The 12,473-nt window shown below is 43.5% G+C and overlaps 1 protein-coding gene across 3 annotated transcripts in view; it reads right to left on the bottom strand.

Annotated features, from left to right (window-relative positions):
* Positions 1-12,473, bottom strand: part of BVES (blood vessel epicardial substance) — a 179,486-nt gene that overhangs the window by 29,391 nt on the left and 137,622 nt on the right. For all 3 annotated transcript variants that reach the window (XM_066607980.1, XM_066607989.1, XM_066607971.1), the window contains exon 3: positions 3,671-3,795. In XM_066607980.1, the coding sequence (XP_066464077.1) occupies positions 3,671-3,795 (125 nt within the window). The remainder of the gene's footprint in view (positions 1-3,670; positions 3,796-12,473) is intronic.

Raw genomic sequence — 12,473 nt, 5'->3', positions numbered from 1 at the left:
TCTAAAACAAATCTGTTATATATGTTAGAGTTATTAACATTCTGGCAGAACAGAAACGCAAGAGTTTTTACAAGTTCGGATTCCCTGGATGAAGTACAGAAACTTCAATGGTCTGATTTAATATTCTCTCTAGGCCAACAAAACTGATCTTTGTTAGAGAGAGGAACTCGAACCTGCATCAACAACACATTCCATTTCCCAGGCAGCAAATATAAATGCGGCATATAAACATCAAAAGGAATGTATCCTCTGTTTTTGTTATATGCTGTGAGTGATGGATTCATCTTCCCTCTTACTTTTTTGTTAGAGATAAACAAATTATCATGAATACAACTGAATTAATAGAGAATGAGCATATAGTTTGAAAGAAAAGATAATAAACTACAATAAAATCACAAGTTGTTTCATCTCTAGCAATCTAGGGGTGACGGACAACAACTGATCCCACTCCTATGGATCAGGCTTTTAAGGGGTTGTCCCACTTCTTGCTATTCCTCAGAATAGGTCATGAATAGCAAGATTGGCAGGGGTCCACCATCCAGCTCTGTATGTTGTGCAATGGCCAGGGATGGCACTGCAGGGTTAGCCTGCAATACCAATCCTGGCCATTATACAATGTACGGAGACACTAACCTGGGGAACCAACTTTTCACTAAGGGGTCCCAAGGTGGCAGAACCCACGCACTAATCAATTATTGATGACCTATCCTGAGGATAGGCCATCAATAGCTAGAAGTGTGAAGTTTTATGTATTTCTAAAAGGGTCGTCCTAAGTGTTTGTTTAACCCTTTCTAATCCACTGTCTGACGTCTTCCTACATTCTGATTGAAGCTTCTACAGCTCCAATGTCAGAAGACGTCCGACTGGGTATTCTTACTGTCTATTGCTAGCCACTCCGCTGTTGAAGCCTCTCTGGCGCACACACACTGGCTTTAGCCAGCAGATGGCACAGTTGTTTGGAAAATGCTCAATAAAAGTTAAGAAAAACAAACACAATGTGGAAGATTTATCAAACCTAGTAGAAAGGGAAAAATGGAACAATTGCCCATGATAACCAATCTGATTTCGCCTCTCATTTGTCAGAGGGCATATGGGAAACTGAAAGCTGCAATTTGATAGGTTGCAGTGGGCAACTGCTTCACTTTTTCCTTGCACTATTTTTATACATCTTTCCAAATAAGCTTCAGTATCTGATTTTTAGGCCATACATTCACGGTAAATAAAACTTAAAGCTGCATTCACACATGGCGATTTTCTTAGTTTTTCGCTACGGTTTTTAAATTGAAGAACAACCACAATGAAAAACTACAACAAAAACGTCACGTGCAAACGCACCCTAGAAGCAGAGCACAGAAATAAATTTTGTTCATTACTGACCTTTGGGGCCTTTACAGCTTTATTTTGGCATGAGGGACTCACAACAAAGACACTGAAGAAAGTAATGTGCTCACAATAATAAAGAGCATTACATAGCAAGACGTGTCCAGTTTTATAATAACTGTCCAAAGCTAAGTCACTATTAACACTCCTCCGACACTATGTATCTTGTTTTATATGATTGCACGTCATCTGCTTCTGAGTTCCTTCTTAAAAGGATCACAGGATAACACTAGGGAATTCCGAACTTTGTTTGATAAGCTCCATTAACAGACTGTTGCTCATGCACTTTCCCACTTTTCCCAGTGCATCAAAGCCAGAAATGTGCTTTACACCACTCATTTGTATTTTATTTCTGGCAGATACATTTTAACAAACATTCTTAAAAATATAGTGGCAAGCATGCCTATATCACCCCTCTGAGAAAGGCTTGTCCGAAACGTACGTCAGGGTTTTTTAACCTCGTTAGGTGGAATTCTGAGTGGCATGGTGTATAACTAAGGTAACCCCCTGCTATACTTAAAGGGGTTGTCTCGCGAAATCAAGTGGGGTTATACACTTCTGTATGGCCATATTAATGCACTTTGTAATATACATCGTGCATTAAATATGAGCCATACAGAAGTTATTCACTTACCTGCTCCGTTGCTGGCGTCCCCGTCGCCATGGTTCCGTCTAATTTCGGGGTCTTCTTGCTTTTTTAGACGCGCTTGCGCAGATGGGTTTTCTCCCTTCGGTTCTGCTCGGCAGCATCGGCGTTTTGGCTCTGCCCCCTTGTACGTGTCATCGCGTAGCTCCGCCCCATGACGTGTGCCGGTTCCAGCCTCCTGATTGGCTGGAATCAGCACACGATGGGGGCGGAGCTACGTGATGACGCGTACAAGGGGGCGGAGCCAAAAAGCAGATGCTGCCGAGCGGAGCCGAAGGGTGAAGACCGCACAGCGCAAGCGCGTCTAAAAAAGCAAGAAGACACCGAAATTAGACGGAACCATGGCGACGGGGACGCCAGCAACGGAGCAGGTAAGTGAATAACTTCTGTATGGCTCATATTTAATGCACGATGTATATTACAAAGTGCATTAATATGGCCATACAGAAGTGTATAACCCCACTTGATTTCGTGAGACAACCCCTTTAATTGTATATTGAATTTGGAAGTTTAGATAGAGGTTACATATGTGTCTTGCAGGCTCTCATGTTACTGGTAGGAGCATGAATGGCAGTATGCGAGACGTTGACTATTTCCTGATATAGTATCTGTATGGATATCTGACTTTAATCTACATATGGAGGAATGTGTTTGTATGCCTTAGGCCTCATGTCCACAGGCATGCACTGATTCCACCCGTGCCCGCAGCCATGGACATTTTCTCACCTGTCCGGATGCGGTGCAGGTCTTCTCCGTCCCAGACAGATCATCTTCTCTTCTGCACTGGCCAGCGTGCCGTGCGATTTTGCAGCACATTTTCTCTCAAATCTCCTGCTTTCCTGCGGATGGGTGGCACGTCTGCAATGTCAGCTGCGGCTCGGACAGCTTCTATTGACTTCAATGGAAGTCATCCGTGCGGGAATTCGCAGAAAATTAAGCATGCTGCGTTCTTTATCCCACGTGTGCGATTCACATGATGGGAGAAAATGACATCCACTGGTATTTTATTACCTGCAGATGCCTAATCATTGTCTATGAGCATTCTGCGGATTGTTCGTGCAGGTGACCTGCGGGGATTTTGCAACTCAATTTTGCTTGTAGACATGAGGCCTTAGACAAATATGCATGTTTTGAGTATCACCAGATATTTATTTGAATATATACATATATATGCTCTCAGTTATTTTCCACCAGTGGGTAATATTTTAATCTTTTTTATATTGTAGGTGTGTTTTCTCCTTTATTATATGACTATCTATAAATACACAAAAAATGTAATTTTAGTAAGTCCTGTACTCCAATACTTTTTTGTTTTTGAAAGTATATGAGTAATATACTTATTGTGCTATAAAAGCATTTTTGTCACATCAGCATTTTTCTTTTCTTCAACTCAACGTCGGTCCATTCTGTCTACGAATTTTACTTTTGGATATGTTGGCTTTTGGCAGTAGGGCTGCGGACGAACTCTTGCTGCCTTAGCCTTTTTATTCCCCTTTGCTTTATTATACATTTGTTTTTCTGTGTTATTTCATGCTAAAGCAAATAAAAACATCACACTAAAATACTGTATTTAATGAGTTAATTGAATTTACCAATTGAATAATTTAAAATAACAATTGATACATGGATTTGTACAGTACTTACGGGTCTTTTCTTATACACCAGGTAAACAAAATGCATAGAATTTATACCCAGAAAAACAGCATTCCATATCAATATGTCCAAAGCACATCTGTAGAGAGCGGCCCAGATGATGAAGAACGAACAACCTACAGAACACAAAACAGGGGCATCACGTTCAAACTCAGCTACAATATAATGACTTGCAAGGAAATGTTGTCTATTTCTGTGCTTAATTAACAACTGAAGGAATTTATTTAAAGTGGTTGCCCATTATCAAAGGAATTAGTCAACTAGCTTCAGAAGAGACAAGGCATAAAATTGAGTGAAGTTCCCAGGATCTTCTCTGAAGGAATAGAATTCTTCATGCATTAAATGGATTGTGCCAAGATATAAAGTTAGCCCCTAACCACAGGACTGCTGAGACCCCCACCAACCCCAACAATAGGGGGGTCCCCATATACGTGGAGCAGTGGTCGTAAATTGCCACGTTCAAGCCTCCGTAATTTCCAGCACACAGATTGAAATAAATAGGAAGCAAAACCACCCAAAATGGTGGAATCGTATTTGTGCAATTTCACCTCACTTAGTGATTTTAACCCCTAAGTGACCAAGCTGGTTTGCGCCTTAACCCCTTTAGTGATGTATTTCTCCCCCCCACCCCCGTTTTCGTCCCCCCCCCCTTTAAAAAAAAAAACAACAAAAAACGGAACTTCTTTTTTGCGGGACGAGTTGTATTTTTCAATGGTGCCATTTATTGGATCATCTAATGTACTGAAAAACTTTTTAAAAATTCTAAGTGGAGTAACATGGAAAAAAAAAACCCTCTTGCTTCTACGGCGCACAAACTGCAACAAAAACGACCTGATAACTTTATTCTATGGGTCAATACGATTACTACGATACGTAAAAAACATGTAAAAACAAACAAAAAAAAACAACACAAAAACGCACTGACACATAAGCGGTCACGTGACCGGGGATGGGGCGTCCTGCGGCCACCCATGACAGCTTCAGATTGCAGGCTACCTCTAGTAGCTGCCGGCATGGAGCTGTCACATCCTCAGCCTATGTGGCTTTAATCCCCAGAGCGAGCATATTTTTACAGCCCTGGGGATTAAAGCCCACTAAAGCAGGATGTAAGAAGTCTATGGGGTGGATACTAAGGGGGTTTAAGTGTTTTAGTACACTATATACTACTTTAAATACCACCATTAAAAACACTACTCATTTTGCAAAAAACAAACTGTCAAATTACAGTGTTGATTGGGAGAAATGGTATATGGCTCTTGGAAGGTAAGGGATGATAAAGCAGACATGAAAAATAGCCATATTCCCAACGGCTTAAAGAGTACCCAAGTTTTCAACACGTTATCTAAAATACAGCAGGTTTTCCTTACTCTCTCATTTGCTGCTGTTTGCACCCTATTTCATGTCTAAGGCCTGATTTTTTGGTGGTCTTCCCTATTTTTCTACTGCATTGGCTGTTTGCAATCCTTTTTGATGCATGGGGCCTGTAGCACGCTTAGCATTCTGCCAGCAGAATGTTCATTGTCCTATATTTGGCCTCACGCTACATTGCACAGTCTGTGGTCCAGTCAGCAGGAGGTAGTATCTAAATGCTTGCTCTTCTGTTCTTCCAGCACAATTTAGGCATTCTGGTCAAACAGCCTGTGTACACATTATATTGGATTTACTCACACCACACTCCTAGGAGAGGCAGAGATAGTTATCACAGTGTCTGCAGATCTGTCAGCATGGGAGCGTCCCTGTAAAGACAGCTCCTCCCCCTCCATTGTGACCTCGTTACTACAGAAGCTCACTACCTAATGATAGACAGTGGATTTCATTGACACTGGAAAAGGGACGCCCAACGGCAACCACTTGGCCATTTGCGGTGGTAAAAGCAACAAAATTTTTAATACAAGTATATGACAGAAATGATGAGACTAAACACTAGCTGCTAGATTAGCATAAGTTACATTTAACGCAAAGTAATTAGGCATTTAATTTATTTGTATTAAAGTGACCATCTGGTCCTGGACAAACAAAGATTGCCACACCGGTTCTCTAACTACTAGATGTACAGTAGTCAAGATACAACATGCTGCTCTGACTGGCCAGTGCTGCTCATGAGGGCAGCACTGGCTAATCAAAGCAGCATATATTGTCAGACCTATGCTGCAAACTAATGTATAGCATGCATCAGGTGGTCAGAGAAGCAGTGCAGCCATCTTTATTTTTCCAGGACTGGAGGGTCATTTTAACATGTAGAACCTAGGTCTTATTCACGGATGGCAGATTTGGTCAGTTTTCTTGCATCATTATTTTGAAGCAAAAACCCAGGAGTAGGTCTAAACAAAAGGGAGATGAAAAAAAAAAAAAGGTTTTAACCCTTTCCAATCCACTGTTGGGCCTGCCCGACATCATCATTTTCCTGCACAGCTCCGATGTCGGGACAGGCCTGAAACTGCAGTGCAGGGGTGCACCTGCACCCAATCGTCAGACACATCGGTGGCAGATGCACTCCGGCACTGATCCTCATTGAGGACCCCCGAGGAGAAGGCAGAAAGGGTTTTTAACCCTTTCTGCCTTCTCCTTTACACATTACATAGCGCTCAATTATCGCTATGTAATGCACGATGATTCTGCCCGGCAATCATGTGACCGCTGGGGTCACCTGACCACAGCGGTCACATGATCGCCGAGCCAGGAGGCTGAAGGTTGAATGCAGAAGTATTATTTCCCCATTCCCCCCACTGTCTAGTGACTGCTGGCACCCTCCTGAACTTTGTCAGATCAGGAGGGTTAAGAGAAAATGTATTTTTTCTCATCCATTCTCCCCAGCTTCAATTTATTTGGAGCTGGGGAGAATGGATGAGAAAAAATAAATGGATTGGAAAGCGTTAATTCATTATAATTCTTTACTTTGTATCTTGTATTTTGTAGCGACCCGCTGTGCAAGGAGGAATAAAGATGGCCACACCAGTTCCCTGACTGCCAGATGCTCACGCTGCATTAGTATGCATCATTGGTCTAATGGCCCTATTACATGGGACGATGCTCGTTTGAATGAGCGCACGAGTGAAGTTACCACCAATTTGTTCGCTGTTCATGCTCCTGGAGAATGTTTAGACAGGCAGATCACCGCTGAGTGCTTAACATTCTATGTGAAACTGAGCAGGGAGCGTTTAGATGTAACAAGAAGTCAGCAAGCCAGCCATGATTTTTATGCAGGCCGAAACGGAGCAGTGAATGAAAAGTGCACAATGCCTCACGTTTCAACATAATGATTATCGCGCACTTTCATTTGTTTGAATGACAATCGTTACATGTAAATGGGCCTGAAGGCACTACACCTGCTTTGTTTAACCAGTTTTGTCCACATAAGCAGCACTGGCCATCAGAGCCACATGTAGTGTCTTAGACTACCAATGTATACTAATAATACACAGTGTGCATCAGGTAGTCAGAAGTGGTGTAGCCATCTTTGTTTGTCCAGACCAGTAGGGTTGTTTTAATTTGAAAATACCAATGTGAACTGCTTACCTAGTCTGCACTGTGCGAATAGGGCCTCAGCCTTATTGTATCTCTCACACTGTGGGACAGACCTCACAAATGAGCTGTGGATCAGAATCTGCATACACCTTTCTCTGGCTGCTGACATTTCTGATTTGCAACAAATCCAACTCATTTTGTGACTATTTTAAGTGATACTCTTTTAGAAGAAAAAAAAATGAAGACCTACTGAGCAATGTTTTGTATTTTGGTATGGACACCGACCATGGGTGGCGAGGCCCAGACTTCACAATGTTCTGGCCAATGAATCCCTGTTCAACATCACTTAAATCACAGGATTCCATTTTTAAGTGAAATTCCACCATTCTTCCTAAAACCTAGAATCATCTCAGAGCAAGGATTTTATTCAGACACTTCTTTAATTATTGACATTTAGTCCTGTTTGAAAAATAGCTCCTATATCAGTCGTTAACGCCTTAGTGACGAAGTAGTTTGTGCCAACTAATTTTTCATTGTTGCATTCCAGGAGCCATAATTTTAATTTTTCCATCGACATAGCCATATGAGGACATCATATTTGGTTCCATGTAATGTACTGTATAACTTCTATACAGTACATTATACGTATAGGTTGTTGGGGAGAAAAAAAAAAACAAATTCTACTTGTCTTTTGGATTTCATTTTTGCAACGTTCAGTGTGCAGAATAATGTGAGAACATGATTCTTTGGGTCATCACGATTCTGGCTATACCCAGTTTATACTTTTTTTATATTTTGCCATTTTTGTAAACAAAAAAAAACAAAACACCCCCTTTTTTGTTAGATTTGCTTTTGTGTTGCTGCATTCCAAGAGCCATAGCATTTTTATTTTTTCTATCGACAGAGCTTTATGAGGGCTTGTTTCTTCTAGGATAACCTCTATTCTTCATTTATCATAACCAGATGGGTTAGCAGAAGGCAAGCAGGGTCGTCGGTTGCGGGCAGGGTCAGATTCCGCTGCGGGGTTCTGCACACAGAATCTAATCCGCCTGTGGACATTGGGCCTTAGGGTGTATCATTAGTCTTCACTTCACCTGCTTTGATTAACCAGTGCTAGCCATGTAAGCAGTGCTGGCCAGTCAAAATAGGTGTAGTATCTTAAGGCCCATTTTGACAATAATTATCGCTCAAAACAGCCGGGCACTCAAAGCGGGGAACAGCTGGATGCAGAAGACGAGAGAGAGACAGAGCCGCAGGGCTTCAGGATTTCCCCATAGCAGAGGGAGAGAGTGGGGCTATGGGGGATAAACCCATAGTCTCTCTCGGCGGGGCAGGGTTAAAGGTCTCCTCCCTGAGATTTTACCCACTGCAACTGGAGGGGCGGGGCTTTTGGGAAACCTTAAGGGGAGCCCTGTAAAGCCCGCTCCCACTCCCTCCCCCTGCTATGGGAGGAATCCCTTGGGATTCCCATACTGGGGTGGGGGGTGGAGGATTTTCTACTGCCACCCACTGCTGAGGAATTGTCCAGCTATAAACTCCATTTAGTCCCCACTGGGATTAAGGGAACCCCCAGGTAGATGAATGGAACCCTGTTTTCCTGCGCAGGAGTTTCCATAGACTCCTGCTCCCATTAGAGTCTATGGAAACTCCTGCGCAGCTCACATCAAAGATAGGTCAGCTCCCATCTTTACTCACAGCACGGACCTTAGATGCGGACCTATCTTTGTCAGAGGCGAGGATTTTGCGCGTCTACAGTCCTTAATGCGAACGCTTCTATAGGAAACCATTGGTTCCTATAACAGCACCTCTAATGCGTGCCCACAGAACACAAGTGAATGAGGCATAAGAGAGTCATGGTGATAAAAGAGTGCATAGTACTGTCAGATACTGGCTGCAGTACTGCTGGCCAATATGTATGCCACACTCTGGGAAGTGGTGTGAAGGTAACTGGGGAAGGGGATCTAGATGCAGCTTTCTTTAGACAACAAAGAATAGGAGTTGTGAAGTGAACTTCACTCCTCAGTTTATTGAGCAAGCAGCATAAATGACGCACTTTGAGACAACATGCCTCATCCTCAGAAGAAATATGGCTCTTCCTCATTCCACAGTTCTAAGCTAAAACTTTAATCTCCAGCTACAGCTTATGGAGGTTAAGGTATTTTAATTTTATTAAGCAGGATTACAGAAAAACTATATAAAATGTGGCACACCATAATTGTACTAACCCACAAGATGAATATCCTGCCATTTTTACTGTACCAATAGTGCTGTAAAGTCATCCCCTAAATGAAGCAATTGCGTGTTTTTCTCATTCTGCACCACAGACATTTTTAAAGTTTTTTCACTACATTATAGGGTACAGTAAATGGTACCACTGAAACACATGACTCATTGTGCCAAAAACAAGCACTTCTGTAGCTATGTCACCAGAAAAATAAAAAATTTGATTTTTTTTTTTATATATGAGCATGGAAAAATAAAAATTAAAATTAAAAAAAAAACTGTAGCGGTTAAAATTCCCCTATTGCACATACAAGTCACTGGCCCCCTGTCAAAAGTACACTGGAATTTTGTTTTTTTCTTTTTTTAAAAAAAATACTTTTTTTAATTAAATATTGAGACGCAAAACACATAGTTTGGCAATGGCCGCCCATGAGCTATCCAGATGTAAAAGAAATACATGTCTCTGTGAATTCCGAGTAACATTTTGGAGTGGTTTTTTTTCCAAAAAGTTTGTCTTTGATGTAGTCAATTTACAAAACAATTTAAAAAGGGATAATCCCAACAATAGTACACATAACATTGACATATCACAACAAAAGGATAATTTATTGCAGAAAACTGACCCCTTGAAGGGAGGCTCTAGTACCCTGTTGCATCCAAGCTAGAGGCGGTACAAGTTGTGATATGGGCGTGTATGGAGGCTCTAGTACCCTGCTAGACTTTCTATAGCTTGGATGGAAGATATGGACGGGTATGGAGGCATACAGGTTCTGTATGATATCCTGTGCATAGCTTTCCATATTTACTGTAACTGAGCCTTTAGAGCGTGCAAACTTGTAGTCTGCCATACATGTTATATTGACGATAAATCTGGTGACCAGGCAGCTATGGAAGTGTGAGAATGTTGTGCGGACATTCCTGTGACAGCATTGCTGTGTGTGGCTGAGCATTTTCTTGCTGCCTCTTGGAAGCCATGAGAGGAACACATGTGGCTGCAGGATGCCCTGAACATATCGCTGAGCTGTCATTGTCCCTCATACCACTACTAGGAGGGACTAACTGTTGTATGCGATGGCCCCCCAAACCATCACACCAGCAGGGAGCAGTGTGCGGCTCCAGGATTGAGGTGGTCACCGCTGGGTCTCCAGACACTCTCAGAGCAGTCATCAGTACTCAAACTAAACATAGAATCGTTGCTGAAGACAACCCTGTTTCACTCCGTAGCAGACCAGTTTCATTGTTCATGACAACTGCAAACAGAAGTCATGGTAGATTAGTTTAAAAGGCAGTGCACATAATGGAAGCCACAAGGCCAAATGTCCTTAACCCCTTAACGACCAGCCCATAGTGTTTTTACGTCCTCCCGAAGTGGGCTTTATTCTCTGAGGACGTAAAAACATTTTAAAGCGCTGCGGAATAAGTTGGCGCTATACAAATAAAGATTATTATTATATTATTATTGTCCTGCAGAGCTGTCATCCTGGGCTGTACGGACCCCCCCCCCCCCCCCCCCCGGCATTGTGATCAGCACTATCCAATGGATAGCGCCGATCGCAAAAAAGTAAATAAAAGTTGAAAATAAATTACATATTCAGCTGCCCTGATGGATCGGATCCATCGGGGCAGCTGAAATTACTCACCGAGGTCCGCCGCACTGCTCCCCGCTCTACCGATGCTCCGTGCCCCGTAGCCGTCCTTCTGCGCATTCGTGCCAGGCGGCATTACGTCAGCCGCATGCACAGAAGGCCCGGCGGCGCGGGAAATTTAAAATCTCCCGGCTCCTGTAGGTAGCCAGGAGGCAGGAGATGTCAGCGGGGACCGCGGTGAGCGGTCCCCGGTACCGCGATCGCCGTTACACAATGGATAACGGCATTCGCGGAAAAGTAAACAAAGATGTTAAGAAAAAGAAAAAAGTTTCACCTCCCCTCATGGATCGGATCCATGAGGGAAGGTGAAAATACTCACCCCGCTTCCTCCATGTCCTCCGGCCGGTCTCCGGGCCCCCCGCTGGCTTCTGCGATGTGCCGATGTGGCGCGCATGCGCAGAAGGCCGGCGAGCCCGGCATATTCAAAATCTTCCTGCACCCGGCTGTCACAGTTAGCCGAGTGCAGGGAGATATGACTGGGGACCGCTGTATGCGGTTTCCAGTCATATGATCACTGTTATCCATCGGATAACGGTGATCATATAAAGCTAAAAAGTAAAAAAATAAATTAAAAAAAAGTTAAGTTTATAAAGTAAAAGTTTCATCTCTCCTTATGGATCATATCCGTAAGGGGGGATGAAATTACGTACCCAAGGTCCCCGGATTTGTTCCCTGATGGGATGTTCATCCGCGGACCTTACCCCAGCTTCTGCGCATGCGCCCGTCAGCACGATGGCGGACACATGCGCAAAAGTGAAATATTACCCAAGAAAATTAAAATCTCCCTGCTCCTGGCTACCAAAGGTAGCCAAGAGCCTGGAGATGTCACGGGGAGCCGCGGTATGCGGTTACTGGTCACATGATCGCCGTTATCCAATGCATAATGGCGATCACGTAAAAGTTCTTTAAAAAGTGGAAGTTTCATCTCCCCTCACCGATGCGATCGGTGAGGGGAGATGAAACATCTTCTCGGAGGCTTCCGTCTTTGAATCCAGATGCGATTATCCTCCATGGACCCTTCCGGCTGCTGCGCATGCGCCCGCCGGCAAAATGCCGGACACATTCGCAAGAGCCGGGGAGCCCAGGAAATTTTAAATCTCCTTGCTTCCAGCGACCAACGGTCGCTGAGTGCTTGGAGCAGTGACCGGAGACCTCGTTGAGCGGTCCCCGGTCACGTGATAAATTAGTGGTATAACATTAGGCCGGTCACGCATGACCGGAAAGGAATTATGGGTTCTGCATGCGCTTGTTCAGCGGTAATCCACGGATCAATCGCATGCATTGGATTACACAATTCCCCCCCCAATTAGTGGGTCAGAATTACGTAATCCACTCGCAGAAACAGAACATGGCATGCTATATTTTACCACGGATATCCGTGACCTAGAGCCCATTGTGCTCTATGACCGCGGATATACCCGCAGCCCATATGCAAACACGTTGTGTCCGGGCTGCGGGTC

This window comes from Eleutherodactylus coqui, chromosome 1, assembly GCF_035609145.1.
Source record: "Eleutherodactylus coqui strain aEleCoq1 chromosome 1, aEleCoq1.hap1, whole genome shotgun sequence".
In the NCBI taxonomy this organism is placed as follows: domain Eukaryota; kingdom Metazoa; phylum Chordata; class Amphibia; order Anura; family Eleutherodactylidae; genus Eleutherodactylus; species Eleutherodactylus coqui.
Note: the sequence above shows the minus strand (reverse complement) of the source record. Positions and strands in the feature narration are given on the sequence as shown.